Raw genomic sequence first — 21,336 nt, 5'->3', positions numbered from 1 at the left:
CCGAAATACCTCTGCTCGATTTGTTTACACAAAGAGCGTCGCTTATCTGCTAATGGTAATTCGTTTTTCACTTCTCAATATGCTCAACTCAAGGTGAGGAGCACTATAGTCATCCACATACAGTACTGTTTCATATATATATATATATATCCACATACAGTACTGTTTCATATATATATATATATATATATATATATATATATATATATATATATATATATATATATATATCCCAGTCGTTAGGAAAAATGGGGAAAAAATGAATTGAACTGAAAAAGGAACGAACAACGCGTTTATTGAAATAAACGAACTAGAATTTATTTTGTGAACAAACAAATGAAAGAAAAGGGTACAGCACATGTTTAGTTTGGCGTGCGTCTCTCGCTGTTAACTGGCGAGAAGGAAAGTCTATTGCTGTAGAGAGAGAGAGAGAGAGAGAGAGAGAGAGAGAGAGAGAGTGGGAAAGTCAATCCAATTTGGTGTGTCTCTCGCTCGCTGTTAGCTGGTGAGAGGGAAAGTCTATTGTTTTAGAGAGCGAGAGAGAGAGAGAGAGAGAGAGAGAGAATCAATCCTGGCCATGGAGATAGAAAGTGTGTAAGGTGTACGCACTGTCTGTTGACTCTTGCCCCACACATAGTAGCAAGTGACGTGAGGCGCGTTGGTGCACGCACGCCCGAAAGATCCGTCGTCCGCTCAGCTCGGAAGCCATACTGAAAAGAGAGATACAGCTTATGTCTCTTACTTTTATAGTTGTTTCCGGTGGTCTTTTGCACATGTGTGGATTTCCTTCAAAGGGGAAGTGACGTTGCCCTTGTGTGCGTACATGTGTGTACGTTAGCGTGTGTGTGTGTGTGTGTGTGTGTGTGTGTGTGTGTGTGTTTGTGTGCGCGTATGTATATGACAAGAAAAATGGCTTGAGATGTGAACGCGTGTTTTTGTGCGAGACTAGGAAGGGCTCGTGCAAACCCACCCTTTACTATATTAATAACTAGCGGGGGTACCCGGCGTTGCCCGAGTGTTTGTTTCCGGGACGGGGGGGGGGAGTTTTTAAAAATATTATGGTAGGTAAGTAGGAAGGATCAAACCCGGAGTCATGAGTAAAAGTAGGAAAATAAAGTGTGAAAAAAAAAAAAAAAAAAAAATATCTGCAACGTTAACAGTTCGGCCACCAAGAAAAGTCCATTCCAGTTGAATAGGAAAAAAAAAGAAAAAAAACGACTACGGTAGGTCGGCGCGAACGTGAAAATATAATGTGAATTGTCCAGCACGCTAACCACTACGCCACAGAGCACTGCAGCTTAGTTTAGTGATTTTAAATAACTTTACATGAAAGAACTACGAAGCCAAACCGGTGTTCTCTTCTCAACTGTTCCTTGTGAACGATCCCCAAACGGTGTTAAGTGGTGGCAGGGGGAGGAGGAATTTATTAGAGAGAAAATATTTTACCACTCCCATTGATCTTACCCGATTTTGGCCGTGACTTCTCAACAGAAAAAGTATAGAAGTCTAAGATTATCGAGGAATTTGAGAAATAATAAGCCTATAACACACCTCAGATATTGTTCTGCCGTTTGTGCATATTATATTTGCATGAAATATCTTGATTTTTAATCCTATTAATGTCAAAATCAGACGGGAAAAAATGAGTTCATTTTATTTATATAGAGAAAAGATAGATAGATAGAAGAAGAGAAGAAGAAGAGAAGAAGAGATAATAATAATAATAATAATAATAATAATAATAATAATAATAGAAAGATTGTAAAACTTGTTAGGTTGTACACAGTACACTATTACAGTTCAGTACCGTTCATAAATACACGTGCAACACTAGAGAATTAAGCAAGTATGTACACAAACAAGTTAATTACTTTGGCAATACATGATGTCTAAAAAATTGATTTCCAAAAGGAAATTACGAATTAAACAAATAATCATTAAAATAAAATAAAAAATAATTTAAGCAAGTAAAGAGAGAGAACTGTACTGACCAAAGATTTAGGCCACAAAAGCAAAATTAATACTACCATTCCCTTTTGCATTATATTAAACCTTCCTTTCCCTACAGTGAAAAAGAGACAATTCTGATTCTTTGGCCTTCCTCTCGCCGGGTGGTCCTGCTTGCTGACTCGTCCCCCACCGCCTGCTATCGTCCAGAGAGACGAGGGTAGGTGTGGGTGTCCTTTATAACTACTACAGTCAGAGAGTTCATGCGACTAAGTCCAGTACGCACGCGTTTATAAAAACTGCTACATAATGTATCTTACCAATGCTTCGCAGTGTTTAACTTAAAAATAAAATAATAATTCAAGTTAGTATTTGTGTTGTGTCTTATTCATATGAGATAACAGCAACTATTTACAGAACCTTTTACAATACATGCATACGTATCAAAAAAAAAAAAAAAAATGAAGAACCTTTCTGTCGTTGCGCATTAGTGTGCTGTGGAATGCTTGCTGATGTGTCACGAAGAGATTATAGGCTGAAGTTATAAGTTGTTATAAGTGGGGTGGAAAAAAACGTTTTCATATCGTTATCAGTTTGTATCAATAAATATTAACATATTATTACTTATGTGGTATTGATAATTAAATGATACAAAGATAAAATAAAATTAATTTTGCAGACAATCATCCTCATCTTTTCTAAGTTGCTTCACGACGTTTCAGCCAACTATTCCTCTGGCCTTCGTCAGGTGGTAACCGTGACGTGGTGAGACGACAACAACTACTGAAAGCAGTAATTGCAGTGAATCCGTCACGGTTACCACCTGACGAAGGCCAGAGGAATAGTTGGCCGAAACGTTGTGAAACAACTTAGAAAAGACGAGGATAATTCTCCGCAATAAATAAAAATGAATAAATAATACTCATCTCAATGAATTCCAATTAAAAATAATATAGAAAATAAAATGTTGAATAAATCGTTTTTTTTTTTATTTTTCCGATAATAATAAACATTCGTAAGTATCCTTTAAATAATTTATCTCGCTTACAATGTTAAGAGATTCTTTGTAGGTTTTCTTATCTAATATGTAGGTGTTGCAAATTAAGGTTTTAATTGGAGAAATTAAAAAAAAAATCATGATTGTATATTGTTGTGTCTGTATCAATAACAACACGAACGGAGAAAGTAAAGGTAAAACAAATATATTAAGACGAAAAGATAATACATATTTACAAAGGTGCAGTTGTACTGCAGTTGGAAGATTGTCCGGCAGAGGGCGTGTTAAAGTCTTTCATGGAGCAGCCGGCACATGCGTCTTGCCTATCCGGCGTTCGAACACAGCTCTCCGGTCTTGCTGACTTGATACCTTTATCTATCTCTTGTTCACCCACGTATGCTAATTAGTGGGCGTCTCCACAACATATATGAAAAAAATTATCTTTGATTTATTACTCTGGTAGCTTGAATTCATCATTATGGACAACTTTCTAAAAAAAAAAAGAAACATGTAGTGACATTAATAATTTCATGACTTTATTTTTTTAAAAAGCAACCGTTTACCGGTTGCATAGTGATGATTACTTGAAATTTGGATATCACCTGATTGAAGATACAAATATTCCCTCTCCATTGTGTGTTGTGTGCAGACAAACGTTGTCTAATGGAGCAATAGTTTCAAGTTAGATGAAAAGGCACTTTACTACTGACCCTAACCTAGCATTCAAACAAAACTTTATTATTTTATTGCATAAAAAGGTTTTATGAGTCAGAAATATTGATTTTTTTTATTATTATAGGTGTGAGAATCTAAAGAGCCTCAAGAGTTGTCAATATTAAAAAAAAAATAGTTTGGGGACCACTGTGCTAATCTTCCCAAAAGTTTCTATTTCTTTTTATTACGTCATTTAATGTCTCTCCTTACTTACATTTTCTATGTGATCTGGCCTGTTCCCTCCAAACGGCATTTTTGTCCTTGCCATCCAAATACAGCCTGGCTATAAAAATTATTTGCAAACCCAATGTAATTGAGCTAACCTGTTCAATACATTAAATAACGTTTTAATTTTTTTCTGTTTACGATATAAATTTGTTTACGTTATAAATTTGATTACGTTAAAAAGAAATTTACCGTATGAATTTATTCATGTTATAAAGATTTCACAGTATAGATTTGTTTACGATATAAATTTGTTTACAATATAAATCTGTTTATGATATAAATTTGTTTTTGATATAAATTTGTTTATGATATAAATTTGTTTATGATATAAATTTGTTTATGATATAAATTTGTTTACAATATAAATTTGTTTACGATATAAATTTGTTTATGATATAAATTTGTTTACAATATAAATTTGTTTACGATATAAATTTGTTTATGATATAAATTTGTTTATGATATAAATTTGTTTATGATATAAATTTGTTTCCGATATAAATTTGTTTACGATTTAAATTTGTTTACGATATGAATTTGTTTATGATATAAATTTGTTTATGATATAAATTTGTTGTTTATGATATAAATTTGTTTACAATATAAATTTGTTTACGATATAAATTTGTTTACAATATAAATTTGTTTACGATATAAATTTGTTTATGATATAAATTTGTTTATGATATAAATTTGTTTATGATATAAATTTGTTTATGATATAAATTTGTTTACGACATAAATTTGTTTACGATATAAATTTGTTTATGATATAAATTTGTTTATGATATAAATTTGTTTATGATATAAATTTGTTTACGATATAAATTTGTTTTTGATATAAATTTGTTTACGTAAAAAGAAATTTACTGTATACATTTATTCATGTTATAAAGTTTTTTTACGGTATGAATTTGTTTCCGATATAAATTTATTTACGATATAAATTTGTTAATGTTATAAATTTATTTACGATATAAATTTGTTTACGATATGCATTTGTTTACGTTAGAATTTTTTTTACGATATAAATTTGTTTATGATATTAATTTATTTACGATATAAATTTGTTACGTTAGAAATCTATTTACGATGTAAATTTGTTTACGATATAAATATGTTTATGATATAAATTTGTTTACGATATGAATTTGTTATATCATAAATTTGTATACGATATAAATTTCTTAACGTTAAAAAAACTTTTACGGTACAAGTGACTGCTCGTGTTGATCCCAAAGAATACGACCATAGCATAGACTAAAAGATCACACCAAAGCCAAAGACAACTACCATCACTGCTATGGCTGACACAAGCTTCCAAAGTTGTCTAGCCTGTATCAAAGTGCTTCATCGACTCGGTATCTCAGAGAAACACTTAATTCCCGTGACAATGAAGATGCATGCTGCTAACAATGTCGGCATAAGAATTCTTGGAGCAGCTATTCTCCGCATCTCCGGCAAAGGGACCAGAGGAGAAACCTATGAAACGCCCCAAGTTGTGTACGTGACTGACAAATCCGACAAAATGTTTCTAAGCAGAGAAGCATATGCAGCACTTGGCATGATTACACATAACTTGCCAACCATCGGTGAATCACAGAGCAACAGTCAAGCAGCAATGAACACTATCAGCCAATGTGTGGTTCTCCCATGTCCGCAGGAAGATAAGAGCAACCCTGCACCGCAAATCCAGTCACAATCAACATCTTCTCAAGACCCTATGTGCACCTCATGTAAAGACAGTGACAAGTGTAAATGCCCCAAACGTGAATCACCCCCCTCCACCGTCGGCTCTGCCATTTCCTGCAACTGAAGCTAACCGAGAGAAACTTCAACAGTACCTACTAGACAGGTACAAATCCAGTACCTTCAATACATGTCAGGATCAACCACTTCCTCACATGGCAGACCCACCGATGCGGCTCATGGTCGACCCCAAAGCTACACCTGTTGCGCATCACGCACCTGTCCCAGTACCACTACATTGGCAGGATGAAGTGAAAGCAGGCCTAGATCAGGATGTTCAACTTGGCGTCATCGAGCCCATCCCAGTTGGAGAACCGGTTACTTGGTGTCATCGCATGGTGGTCTGCGTAAAGAAGAATGGCACTCTGCGTCGAACCGTAAACTTCCAAGCACTCAACGCTCATGCAGTGAGGGAGACCCACTGCATGGAGTTCCCATTTCATCAGGCTCGCTCTAAAAAGACTGTCTTTGATGCTTGGAATGGATATCACAGTGTACCCATTAGAGAAGAGGACAAACATCTCACCACCTTCATCACACCGGGGGGGGGGGGGCAGGTACGGATATAAAACTGCACCTCAAGCATACATAGCCTCTGGGGATGGCTATACCCGCCGCTTCGATGACATCGTCACCGACATTCCTGACAAAACAAAGTGTATTGACGATGCCCTTCTTTGGTCAAACAGTATACAGAACAGTTTCCTTCAATACTGTAACTGGCTGGAAACTTGTGAAAAGAACGGTATCATCTTAAACCCGGAGAAATTCATCTTTGCTCAAGACACTGTAGAGTTTGCTGGCTTTGAAATTACTCCAGACAACGTGCGACCATGTAGTCGCTATCTTGAAGCAATCTTAGACTTTCTTTCACCGAAGAACATCACGGACATGAGATCATGGTTTGGCCTCGTAAACCAGGTATCATCCGCCTTCAGCATGACTGACAGGATGCAAGCATTCAGACAACTGTTGAAACCTGGGACTCCATTCAACTGGGGCGACACACTGGAACGTCTTTTTCAGGAGTCAAAAGCAGTCATCATCAGTGAAATTGAACATGGTGTCCAGATATTCGACAAAAACAAACCAACTTGCCTAGCTACAGACTGGTCGAAGAATGGCATTGGATTCTGGCTGTTCCAAAAACATTGCACATGCATCAAAACTGTGCCCTTCTGTTGCCGAGACGGTGGAAGATAACTCTTGTTTGTAGCAGGTTCACCAGCCCCACAGAATCCAGGTACGCACCCGTCGAAGATAAAGCCCTTGTAGTTGCTGACACCTTGGAGAAAGCAAGATACTTTGTTCTGGGATGTGACAAGTTGATCATCGCAGTAGACCACAAGCCCCTGATCAAGCTTTTTGGGGACAGATCACTGGAAGACATCCCCAATTCAAGACTTCGCAATCTGAAGGAAAAGACCCTAAGGTACAAGTTCACAATGCTACACATGCCCGGTGCCGATACCATATCTCGCCACCCAGTTGGAAGGCCTGACAATATGGTTTGCATTGATGACATAGCCTCTGTTGATGGCTACAGCCGGAGTGAGGTGCCACAAACCATCTTAACACTGCAGCACAAAGCCTCGGATGTTATGACCGGAGAGCCAGACACCGCCTCGCAATGTGGTGAAGCCATATTCTACTCATCAGCCTTGTTTTCATTCACATCATTGCAGTGTGTCTCCTGGGACAAGATTAGAACTGCAACAGCCAGCGACGAGGACATGTTTAAGCTAGTACAGCAAATTGAAAGTGGAATGTCAGACATCCAAAATGATCTGCCCCTTCCTTGAGAGAATACCATCAGTTCTGCAACCACCTTTCCACCGTTAATGGTGTCATTATATACAAAGACATGATAGTGGTTCCACCGTTACTGAGAAAAGATGTGCTTACAGTATTGCACTCTGCACATCAAGCCATTTCATCCATGACGTCAAGAGCAGAAACCTCTGTGTTTTGGCCTGGTATAAGCAATGACATCACCAAACTCAGAAACTCTTGTAATCATTGCAACCGAAATGCCCCATCTCAACCAAGTGCACCACCAATGCCACCCATCTACCCCTTGTATCCATTTCAGTGTGTATGTGCAGACTTCATCCACTACAAAGGCGGTAATTATCTGGTGATTGTTGATAGATACTCAAACTGGCCCATTGTTGAAAAGGCACACAATGGTGTCTCTGGCCTCATTGACTGCTTACGACGCACATTCGTCACATTTGCAATAGAGTTATCTTCAGATAGTGGTCCAGAGTTTACAGCTTTAACAACCAGAGATTTCCTGAAGATCAGGGGTGTGCATCATAGGCTCTCATCTGTAGCTTTTCCACATAGCAACTGTAGAGCAGAAGTTGGGGTGAAGACCGTGAAACGCATGATTACAGACAACACTGGACCAAATGATTATCTCCAGCAATGTGTGTCTTTGGGCAGGCGATCTGAGACTTCATCCCAATCTTGCCTGGCCGCTACAAACCTCATGAGATATGGAGTGACACACTTATTCTGAGAGAGGAAGCTTTACACAACTGACACATGAAAACTGCCGAACGCTTAGCTGAACATACAAAGCGGCTGCCGCCTCTCAGAGTGGGAGACCAGGTCAGGATCCAAAATCAAACTGGCTCTTGTCCAAGAAAATGAGACAAAACTGGAACTGTCATTGAAGTTCATCAATTTGACCAGTATGTTGTATGCATGGACGGATCAGGCAGAGTGACATTATGCAACAGGAAGTTTCTATGAAAGTACATGCCAGTGTATACCCCTCCTGAAAAACATACCATTGACCATGACTTGAGATATCACTTAAAAGGAGGGAATCCTAACCCACCTACACCAGTAAGTGGGATACCAATAGCCCCAGCTGTTCCATCTCAGACCGTCACAGACTCGAAACTCCAGGACAACAGTGGACATGCACCAGCTTCACCAAGTCATTGTTCACCTCCTGTCTGTATTATACCAGCTGAGCAGGGTAGACCACCTCATGTCACTCAGCCTTAATCACCAGTGCCATCAGTCTTGGACAGACCACCATCAGTGGATGACAGTCAACCTCCCATGCCTGCGTCTACAAGGCCACCTCCCACACTGCAGGCTCCAACACCTCCATCCACGGGACCAACTACACTGAGAAGGAGCATGACATCTAGAGTAAGACCAGAACAACTTTCCTCCGACCAGACTCCAAGATGCTCCAGTCACCCACGACAAGAACCAAAGTGGCTCAGTGATTATGAGCATTAAACGGGGCAGAATAATCCCCGAAGCAGAGGGCAGTCTACCCAATGATGGTTCATGACTGTCTCTTTATTTTATGTACAAGCAGTACACTTATTAATTCTTATTTTAATTTCATTTTCCCACATGATTTGAAGTCATAGTGCAAAGACAGTATAAAGACACTATCTATTAATATGTGCTTTGAAAAGAACATCATCCTATCTGTAATCATCACCAGTAACAGACATTAAATCAGTCATTCAGAATACTCTCAAATGACTTGAGAAGGGATAGAGGATAGTGTATTACATAATCATAATCCATCCATTAGTGCATCTTAGATTTATCCAACAGATAATTGAATTGTTATGTTAAACTCATGTTACCATAATATCATTGTATGTTTCAGACCTCCATCATTTTGGATGAATAAATTTATTGTCTGAAAATAGTATCGGCCTACTTATCTAATCTGTTATAAATTTGTTTACAATATAGATTTGTTCCCATTAAAAAAGTTTGACGATATAAATTTGTTCATGTAATAAATTTGTTTACGATTCATTTCTCTATCTTTCAATGTTAAAAATATATATATATTTTTGATAAACAGAATATCCCAACGAACAATAATACGCTCACGGCTGTTGACATGATGGTGACGTACCAAAAATGTAGCGAAGCACGAGTCCAATCAATCAGTTGCTTGCAGGGGTTCATTCTATTCTACAACAAGGTCAAGATCCAATTCATCAACGAAATTGTCTACCTCAATGGCGAAAGATACGATACGTTACCTTATTCCTTAAACGGTATCTACATAAAACAAGCCACTTCAGAGTTTTTCATGATTCAGACTACCTTAATGAGAATCCTTTATAAACCTAATACTGAAATCATAATCAGTGTCGACGCTGAATTTTATAATAAGGTAAGTAATCTTTAATCCTACCATTCTTAAATATTTGGAAGCGGACGTGTATGGAACGTTATTCTCCTTAATATGTTTGTATAATTATTACGATGTCCATGGCGATGACAAATGTTGAGGGATACAAAAATTTGAGCTGAACAAAATCCAGGTAAAGTATGGAATTTAGTAAAAAAAAAAAAATTGTTGATTGAATTTGAATATGTTTTAGTGATACAGTAGAACTCCGGGATATGGTGGCCGTAGGATAGTTTTTGGGAGTTATTTATTTATGTTGGTAGTGTAGAAGAAAATTTATGAATGTTTTTTAAGAAAAGTGTATTAAAAAATGAAGAATAATTTAAAAAAAAAAAAGAAGGAAAGCAGTGGGTAAATCGCCGTTGTAAATAGGTAAATCTGCAGTATTCAAATTTTGATACATCGTTTAATTTAAACGCAAAAAAAAAAATTGGGACGCTGAAAACGTACACAGTAAAACAATGCGTTGTAAAATGCCCCTATGGTTGTCAAAGGTTAAAGTAGATTTATTTGTAAGAAAATTGCGTTAAAATAACTTAAACGTAATACAGAAATGAACGATGTAAAAAAAAAGTAGAAAGTATTAACAATTCTTTATTTGGATAATTTAAACGTGGAAAAAAAAATGGGATGCTGAAAACGTACCCAGTAGAGCAATACGTTTTATTGTCGCATTGATTATTTAGTATAATATATATCGTATATATGAAACAGGTCGATGATTATGCGTATTATTTGTAATCACGTTTTGCATTTGCTTCCCATATCTTGAAGTTTTTTATTCAATAAATTTAAGATATTTGCTTTTCTAAGGACGTCCATTTGTTCAAACGAAACCGGGTCAGCGATTTGTGTTTATTTGTTTATGCTGTTATGAGTTTATGTTTATGTACTCATGAGCAACCGGAAGTCGTAAACCATATGTTGGGTTACAACACCCGTTACAAGGTCATTTGGAGTTTTATAATTATATAAATTGTCTCAGTTTTGCATGGTTTGCCGACAACTAACTCTCATCTTTGACCTGTCAGTTCTAGTACGTCATCTGCAAAAGGACACGTTTCATTCATGAGTTCCGGTGATGTAAGGTATCCAACGACACGTTTCATTAATGCGTGACCTATGGCGCACTAACTTCTCAAGGTCAACCTATCATATATTTTGTTTATATTTAATTAAGCTAATTTTCTAAACATTTTAACTAAAATTTAATTTTATATACCAGTGATCAATTTTATTTTTATTTCTCTAAACAATAATTCTAAATATTAACTATTTTAGGCAGATCACTGACTGTTGTCCGGTCTAATATCCAACAAGGTGACTTGAAAAGAGAAACAGAAAATCTTATATTTGCTGCTTGGGAACAGGTACTAAATATAAAAGCGGTAAATAAAAATGTTTATGAGAATGACTGTTCTGATAAGTGCATGTTTTGAGTTATATCTCTTGGAACAGTGTCACACATTGTTAGTACATGTTCTATACTTGCTAAAAAAAATACAAACGCTGCTATGAAAAAGTTTATACAAATCTGCACTAGAGTTTGTGCCAAAAGTTTGGAATCCAAGTGACGGACAAATGGTACCAACATCATCCAGAAGGGGTAGTGGAAAATCAGAACGTTAAGATTCTCTGGAATTTCATGATTCAGTGTGATCGATAGATAAATCACAAGAAACCGGATATTGTAGCTGTGAACAAAAAGACCAATGAATTCCAAATCATGGATGTGGCTTGCCCAAACGACATCAATTTAATAGGCAAGAAAAATGAGAAAATACGGAACTATCAGAAACTGAAGGTAGAGATTGCTAGATTAGGGAATAAGAAAACTTCCATCGTGCCAATAATCAGAGGTGCGCTTGGCTCAATTCTTGATGATCTTATGAAATAGCTAAACTCCTTGGGAATCAGATACAACATCACCGTACTCCAGAAGTCAGTTCTGCCTGGCTCAGTAAATATCTTATGCTAGATGCTCTTTGACTATCCCCACTAACTTTGGTGTAAGAGCCTGCTCTTGAGAAAAAAAAAAAAAAAACGGTGTAAAACACTATGAAGTTAATGCAATAATAATAATAATAATAATAATAATAATAATAATAATAATAATAATAATGTAAAATGCGACGATATTGTAATTTTCCTTAAACAAAAACAAATATGTTTATTTACTTTTATGTATGTATAGCATATGTAATTTTTTTTCAAATAAAAATGCTTAAAAATGTTTATTGTTTTATATTTTGATGAATGTTTAATAGTTTAAAAAAAAATGAATATTTTCACAGAAATTAATGAATGATAACTTAATAGTTTCAAAAATCAAGAATATGAATAATTCATATTTTAAGTTTATTGATAATTATGAATCCAGTAGATGATGTTACCAAAAAAAAAAAGAAATTTTAATTGGCGGCGCCAAAGAAATACCTGGAGGTGGCTTGTATCTTTCATAATCGCATATTTCTTTTATTACAATTAGCGTCTCAAATTCTAGAATGACAAAAAAAAAAACAAAGCAAAAAAAAAACAAAAAAACAAACAAACAAAAAAACGAATCTGTTAGACAATATAGTTACTTCCCTTACTTCACTTTATCTTATTTTATATTTTATTCTATCCTCTTTTTAAACCAAACAAATCTAACCCTTTTATTCTATTTATTTTATTTATTTATTTATTATTTTTATTTATTTATTTATTTATTTTTTTTTTTTCGATGTAATTTTATCTTATCTCTCAGACATCTTGACCATTCTTGATTCACTTATTTTAAAAACAATTTCCTGACTAATTTCTTTTTACCATGTCACATCGACGTAGTAATACGGAGGGGGAATCCCTTTTTAGCTTATTTAGATGACATAAGAACTTTTTTCCTTTTTATGCATAATCTACTCTCATTGAAATAGATTAATTTAAATATGAAGTCGACCGCTTGACATATAAACACCCGAATTATTAACTGTGCCTAAAAATGAGTCGTAGGCGAAAAAAAGACGCACGGACTTTCTTTACTGGTAAATATCTCAGACAAGAAATTGTCTTGATTTCAGATTGCCTATTTGCTTTTATATTTCTTTTCAGCCTAATTGCCCAGTTTTTAATTTAATTCATGCCTGGCCAAGTTACTGTTGTAAAATCTAAATGTGACGAAGTTTTCAGAATCTATTCAAAATATATAAGCAGAATATTGGTATTCTTTCCTTTCCTTCCCCTTAAAGAAGGGAAAGCTCTCACTAACGACCAAATGTAAGGTGTGCCCCCCCTACTCCAATGACCTGGCTTAGTAATGGCTTAGTAAGGTCAGAATTTCCTTAGCGTCACTTGCATGGTGGTCGAAGAGCTATTTGCCACCACACCGAAGATCTAATTTTTAGCTAAGTACATTTTTTGTATTTTCTTTGCACACTTTATCTTATTTTATATTTTATTCTATCCTCTTTTTAAACCAAACAAATCTAACCCTTTTATTTTATTTATTTTATTTATTTATTTATTATTTTTATTTATTTATTTTTTTTTTTCGATGTAATTTTATCTTATCTCTCAGACATCTTGACCATTCTTGATTCACTTATTTTAAAAACAATTTCCTGACTAATTTCTTTTTACCATGTCACATCGACATAGTAATACGGAGGGGGAATCCCTTTTTAGCTTATTTAGATGACAGAAGAACTTTATTTAAGTACAATACTTAATAGTAACAGCCATGGTAATGTGCAAAAAAAAAAAAAAAAAAAAAAGTGCCACCTAATTTAACTTTCACTATTCGTTACCTAAATATGCAGTATCTTAGCTGTGATACTAGAGCTATTCTTCCTGAGTGGATGCTATGCTCCTGTGCGTTACCTTAATGTCTTCCTATAAATACAAAATACGGAATTTCAGACCGCCATGAACTAGTTCTTGTAACTGGAACAAACACCTAACTGCTAGCTACGAAATCCCAATATACATTTTACCTCCAAGACGATTACCTCTGTCTAGCCTGCATGCGCAAAAAAAAAAAAAAAAAAAAAAAAAAAACTTACCTGCCACTCTAAATCTGTTTCTTGTAAATTAATTAACTCCTATCCCTTGAAGGCTAACAATCTGCTCCTTCCCACCAAACCGCCACTTAACTCCTACATTTCACTCCGTTTTGTACTGGAATCTTTAACTTCCAGCCCCTGACTCTCACATGCTAACTGCTTAGTCATCACTAAACATGTATACAATTCTACCCTCTAGACATGCATTGGAGTTCATTCCTATTCCAGTTGGGATTAAACAGCTAAAGTATGTACTCGGAAGCAAAGCACACCGCACTGCATTACACAACTGTCCCCTCTTAGATATCTTTGCAACGCTAATACGAAACTGAACCAATGCTCCTTGCTATGCTAAATGTCCATAACTTTTACTTGAAAGCTGAAAACATCTTCTCTCAATAATGGAAACTCACCTTGTACCTCCAACTTTATTCGCACCTACTAAAACCAGCCCATATATCTATTTATCAAATTACACATGACTCAAAACTTACTGTTTTACCCGTACTATATTGCACTCGCATCTCATTCCCTGATATCATCTAAAATATAGTTTTGGCACAACTCGTAGTTCAATTCTTAACTCCTACTCACACTTTAATATTATACTAGACCCAAGCTCACATGGATAAAAAAAAAAATAAATAAATAAATAAAAAAATAAAAAAAAATAAAAAAGGAAAAAAAAATGAGAAAAAAAATATTTATAAACAAAAATGAAAGCCTCTAACCACACGATCTCCTAACAAGCCTCCTTACAATCATAGTTGCTTACACTGCATGAGCTCTACTCAACCCCTTTATCCAGTAACAATGAAATAACAATATCCCTAATCCACTTTGAGGAGTGTAACTATTTAGCAGATATAACCTCTACAAACTAACCCAATAACATTATCTAACCACGCGGGGTCGCAGAAATACCTGGATTAGAACCCAGGCGCGGAGCAAACCCTCTCAGTGGTGACGGACCCAGTAGATCTTCCCAGATCATCCGTCTAGGAGAAGGAAAACTCTGAAACTAAACCAAAGAGGAGGGAGGCCTCTTCAGTCTTGGATGACAGCCTTCCTAGAGCTGGTGACTCAAACAAATTACCGGTTTGCAATACCTAAATTGCTTAAGGAGTAGATAGGTCCTGCCTATCACCCGGCTTCCATACTCCTTCTTTGCCTATTAGTCATGCGCAGAGATACTATCAGTGATTCGACAGAAACACCCATTGGTAGATCTTGTTTCTTGTCTAGGGCAATGAACGCCGCTTCCCCCACCCCCGACACACCCCACCCCTAAAGCTGGGCATTTGAGAATGCTTGAGTACCACATATGCCTGAGCAATTAGATTGGGTTGACCTTCCTCTGATGGGTTGAGGGTACCGGATTGACAGTTACTGGCTGCTGTTTCCGACTGGTAGTACAGGAACCTAACTCTTTGGTAGTGCTTAGAGCGGCTGCTCCATCAACAGTTGAATAATATCGGGATGTTTGCAGTGCCATGGCGCGCATGGAAAGGGACCCTGCACTCATCCCCGGTGGGCTTTCCTGAGGCCACAGTCCTAGTTGATGGAGGGTCAGCTGATGGTCTACTTGTGATGCATGTGTGATATTCTGCATAACTTCCTGTTCGGTTTCCCCTAACCCAACTGAAACTCGTTAAAAAACATGATGACAGTACAATCTAAAAATAAGCTTAAACCAGGCTTAGGGTCAAACAAATCCAACTTGCCTCCTCCCTTGAGGCTTGCATTCACAAATATCCGTGGGCTTAGAACTAATTTAGCTAATGTTGAAGCATTTCTCCTAACAAATACCACGGATATCTTAGCACTAAGTGAGACTAACCTACACTCCTCCATCCCCTCTAACTACTTTAACATGCCTGGATATCTCCCACTCTGCCGTAAGGACTCTGACAGACATATGCACGGACTTGGAGTTTACATTCGTAATACCCTTCCCCTGACTAGAGAAACAAACCTAGAAACGGATGATCAAGCCTTTATGTGCTTTAGACTAATCATGCAACACAACATTAGCTACTTTTACTTTCTCTACCGCTCTCCTTCGACCCAAGACTGCACCATAATAAACAAAGTATCTGACAGCATAGACACAGCACTCTCTTTCGACACTAGCGCCCAAGTACATGTATTTGGTGACTTTAATGTCCATCACAAAAACTGGCTTGGATTCTCTACTTATACAGATGCAGCAGGCAGCGCAACTCATAGCTTCTCTGTATCTCACTCCCTATCGCAAATTGTTACTTTTCCAACCCGCTTCCCTGATCAGGAAGAACAACACGCATCACTATTAGATCTGTTTTTGACCACAATTCCTGATGATTGTGTAACAAAAGCCGACAGCCCACTTGGGAACGCTGATCATGCGGTAATAATGGTTGAAATCGCCCTAAACTCTAGACCCAAAACTGAAGAGCCAGTGCTCAAAACAACGAGATATTATAAAAAGGCTGACTGGGAAGCTATCAGAGATCTTATCAGAGACGCCCCATGGGGATATATTTTTTCTCTTCCTGCTGAACAGTGTGCAACTGAGACCACTGAATGGTTCAAAACTGCAATCGAAGCGCATGTTCCCATGCGGAAATTCTATAGCAAGCCCCACTCTCCCCAATGGTTTACTTCGACTTGCGCAACTGCCATTGCTCAAAGGCAGCATGCATTCCGAAGGTTTAACCGACATAAGTCCAGTTCAAACAGACAAAAGTACATAGAAGCTAGAAGTAACGTTAAGAAAGAAATAGCGACAGCTAAGAGGGAATTTACGGAAACCACTAAAAAACGCATCGAAGCACAAAAATTAGGAACTCGTGACTTCTGGAAAATCTACAACAGTGTAGTAAATAATGGGCAATCAACGATTCCCCCACTAACCAACAATCACGAGGTTCTTTGCTCAGCAACCGAGAAGGCTAACATGCTTGCCAGTCGGTTTGCCTCCAACTCTACACTGGACCCTTTAAACCACCCCCTACCTGACTTTCCTATGCGGACAGACGCCAAGCTAGACGATCTGGAAATCACCCCTGCTCAGGTGCAAGCTATCAGAAAAAACCTTGACACTTCCAAAGCATGTGGACCCGACCTCATCCCAGCTGTGCTATTAAAAAAGTGCTCAGCCGAAGTAGCTCCAGTTCTCTCCAAACTCTACAACAAATGCCTTAATGAATCTTGCTTTCCGAGCTGCTGGAAAACTGCTTCTGTGGTACCAGTATTCAAGAATTCTGGCGAAAGAACTGACCCATTAAATTATCGCCCTATTAGCCTCCTCCCACTTTTTGCCAAAATATTTGAGACCTTAATTAACCATGCTCTAGTCCAGCACCTTACAGATGCTAAACTTCTGACCGACCATCAATATGGATTTAGACAAGCCCGTTCCACGGCAGACATCCTCACTGTAATCTCTGAACGCATATACCATTCACTGGACAAAGCGGGAGAGGGCAGAGCGGTAGCTCTAGATATATCTAAGGCTTTTGACAGGGTATGGCATGAGGGTCTCCTCAAGAAGATTAGATCTTACGGTATCACTGGTAGAATACTTAACATAATTAAATCCTTCTTAGATAAGAGAAAAATCCAGGTTGTCCTCGACGGTCGTACGTCTAAACAATATAATATAAATGCCGGAGTGCCCCAGGGATCTATCCTTGGTCCTCTGCTGTTCCTGATATTCATAAATGACCTCCCCGATAAAATTGCCTCTGAGATGGGTATATATGCTGATGACACCACACTCTATAGCAGGCACGACAGGAAAACAAATGAACATATATCTAAAGTAATGGCAGAAACACTAGAGGATGACCTCAAATCAGTAGTGGAATGGGGACAAAAATGGATGGTAACGTTCAATGCCACCAAGACAAAACTGGTTTCATTCAATAATTACAGGAAACCTTCTCTACCACCTATAGCAATGGCCAATAACTCTTTAGCTGAGAGTACGTCTTTCAAGCTCCTTGGCCTAACGTTCACAGGAAACATGAGCTGGAACAATTACATCGAGGGCATTGCCAGGGCCGCTGCGCAGAAGGTGGGCTCTCTCTACCGTGCTAGAAAACTTCTAACACCCGAAAGTATCTTGTACCTCTATAAGGCCACTATTCGCCCATGTATGGAGTATTGCTGTCATATTTGGGCCGGTGCATCGGCTACTAGTCTCTCTCTCCTTGACAGGGTTCAAAAGAGAGTCGCAAATCTGATAGGCCCTAAACTGGCATCAAAACTTCAGCCTCTGTCCCATCGTCGAAACGTTGCATCCCTCTGCCTGTTCTACAAGTATTATAATGGTGAATGCTCTGAAGAACTGCAAGCACTTGTGCCCCCACGACGTGAACACCCTCGACAGACCCGACAAGCTGCTAAATCCCACCCCCACACTGTAGAGATCCCTAGATGTAAAAGATCTTTCTACTCCAGTAGTTTCTTCCCCAGAACTGCTACACTTTGGAATTCCATTCCAGGTCACTGCTTCCCCAACTGTACTGACATGCATAAGTTCAAGTGCAACGTGAACCAACATCTCGCTGCCCTAATCCCTACATAGTGCCCCAGTAGATGTTTCCCCTGATAGTAGCCCCCTACACCAAAGTGGCAATGTGCCTTGTTTGGGGTGAAAATGTAATAAAAAAAAAAAAAAAGAAAGAAAAATCAGTAAAAATTCTGAATAACCAAATCTTTATGATAAATGTACTGTCATGGAACGAAGATGTCATGTATATTTATTATTATTTTATTATTTTTTTTACTTACGAGTAAATACTTATCAAGGCCTGAAGGCCACTCGAGAATAAGGATTAATGAATATAAGGTTGTAGTATAGCAATCGTTAATAATGTAAATTGGGTAGAATTTAATTATGGGGACGGCTCAACAATAACTTGCTTGCATTGGATTTGAAGGCTTCTTTGTTGTATTCAACCAGGAAGCAAGCCAGCGGAGTAGTGTTCTACAAGCAGTTCTTGGAAAGAAGCTTTGTTCATGGTATCTGCGTTTAGATTTAGACACACATAGAGAGTGAAGGAAAATTTATATAGTGGTTGTAGATAGATGAGTGTTTTTGTAAAAGTTTGGGCATGGAATATGTGCCTATATAAAAGATGGCTTTTCATGTGGTTGGGACATCTCCAGAGAAGATCATAACTTACCCTATATGTGCTTCAGGATTGCACCTGCTAACACTACTGAATTTATATTTGCTCTCTATCGCCCCCACCACAGCAGAGTAACTATCTTTAAAAGCATAGCTGAGAAAATTGACCACGCTCTATCTGCTTATCCGTCAGCTAATATTCATGTCTGCGGAGCTGTGGAGACTTCAATGTTCACAATGAAATGAATGGCTCTCGTCTTGAGGAGGCCTCATGTTTTGACAAGCTTCTGGGCTTGACCTTTACTCCTGATCTTAAATGGAACATATACATAAAATACGTTGCCAAGGCTGCTGGAAAAATGGTGGGATCCTTCTATCGATCCAATAGATATCTCACTGCTGATGCAATTCTCTATTTATATAAGATCCAGGTACGTCCAAGGATGGAGTACTGTTGCCACATCTGGGCAGAAGCTGCTAGAAAGGACTTATCCTGCCTTGATAGAGTTCAAAATAGACTTCGTAGCCTTGTGAGGGGATGTCCTTTTCTCTTCACTGCAACCTCTATCTTACAGAAGAGATGTTGCAAGTTTGTCTCTGCTTTATCGTTATTTTCATGGCAAGTGCTCGGCTGAGCTCCATTCTATGGTCCCCCCTCGCCAAACTTTCACAAGAAACACTTGTCTAGCAGAAAACACTATCACTAGTTTCCCCCACTCTTTATCTGTGCCTAAACCTAAGCGTAGATCCCATAAGCAAAGCTTCTTTCTTAGAACTGCATGACTATGGAATTGCCTTCCGTTTTTCTGCTTTCCAGGTGACTACAATACGGTTGTCTTCAAGTCTAATGTAAACAAGTTTTTGATAAGCCGTTCCATATAAGTTAACAAATTTACCGAATCTCCATTACTAACGGTTACTATATTGTCCAATTTCTACTGTACATTCTTTAACCCTTATCCTCGAGTGGCCTCTTGGCCTTGATAAGTGGTGATGCCTATGTAAAAAAAAAAAAAAAAAGAGGGGACCATAGATTGGCGTTTAGTCGATCACTTGCCATAAAAATAATGATAGAACAGAGACAGGGTCGCAACGTCTCTTCTGTACGAACAAGATTGCAGGGAAAAGAAAAGGGCATCATATACTTGGTTTCGAAGCCAGTTTTGAACTCTATCAAGGCTGGATAAGGGTGCGTCGCGCTGCTCTTGCCTAGATATGGCAGCAGTACTCCATTTTAGGGCGTACCTGGCTCTTATACATATACACTGACTTACTGGAGCCGTAGAGTGATCCAGCCATTTTTTCGCGCAATCTTAGCAATAGATTTGATGTATGTGGTTCATTTCAGACCAGAAGTGAAGGTCAGACCCAAAAGCTTGTCAAGGTATGGAGCTTCCTCAAGACGAGAGCCATTCATTTCAATTGGAGCGTGATGGGGGTCAAAATGGTTTTCAATGCATTAAAATTAACCAGTCAGCCTTTTCCCTTTGCACCACGTTCTCAAGATCAGAAGAAGGTGGATCAGAAAGATCTTGGTCATTGTCATATTCCAAAAATCACGTAAATTGATGAAGCAGTTTTATATTTAACTTAGAAAATCAAATTTTATAAGTGCATCTTGTGTCCTTATCTTGAAAAAAGGGTAGATAAGTCAACAATAATTACAACTAAAGGTGATTTTCTTTATAAAAATAAAACTACTTGTTCAATAGGTACCTTCAAACCGTTGTGTAAAACGTCATCATTATAGACAATAAGTACTGGCGTCATCATTTCGTGTGTTTGTGTCAATTACTATGGAAGATAATTTAGGCAGAAATTTATGAATAAATAAAATGTACAATAAAAAAATTGATGAAAAACAATATAAGACAAACAATAGATAAAACAAATAGATTTTTAATAACGAACTACACAGGCGATAAATTAATTTTAACCTGTTCTGTTGGTACATGTATCTAAAAAATATTGCTGCTTAGGAGCGTCCGTACATTTTTGGAAAAAAAAGCGCAAATTTTGATTATCACCTCTGCATTTTAAATAATCAAATCCAAAAGACTTTTTTTTATTATTTCAAGAGTCATATATTCTATTATATGAATATATTTTTTATTATTGGAAACCTGTTATATAAAAAAAAATTGTTTAAACTTCATATCGGGTAATATTTGAATTTAATATCATTTAAAGCTTTTTAAAAATAATTATCTTTTAAAATTCTGTGTTTTTGTTGTAATTTAAATAATTATATTACCGAGATAAAAAATCAAGAAAAATTGTTTATTTTATATATATATATATATATATATATATATATATTTTTTTTTCAGAATAGTTTTTTTAACAATCA

The 21,336-nt window shown here is 37.2% G+C and overlaps 1 protein-coding gene across 1 annotated transcript in view; it reads left to right on the top strand.

The window, feature by feature from the left end:
• The window catches only part of LOC145263032 (uncharacterized), a 376,016-nt gene that overhangs the window by 98,712 nt on the left and 255,968 nt on the right, over positions 1 to 21,336 (top strand). Inside the window, exon 14 of the mRNA XM_080119864.1 lies at positions 9,489 to 9,806. Coding sequence (XP_079975990.1) covers positions 9,489 to 9,806 — 318 coding nt within the window. The remainder of the gene's footprint in view (positions 1 to 9,488; positions 9,807 to 21,336) is intronic.

Source organism: Euprymna scolopes, chromosome 38 (assembly GCF_053919585.1).
Source record: "Euprymna scolopes isolate OS-2025 chromosome 38, ASM5391958v1, whole genome shotgun sequence".
Classification (NCBI taxonomy): Eukaryota; Metazoa; Mollusca; class Cephalopoda; order Sepiida; family Sepiolidae; genus Euprymna; species Euprymna scolopes.
The sequence above is the reverse complement of the archived record's forward strand: the minus strand, read 5'-3'. Positions and strand labels throughout refer to the sequence as shown.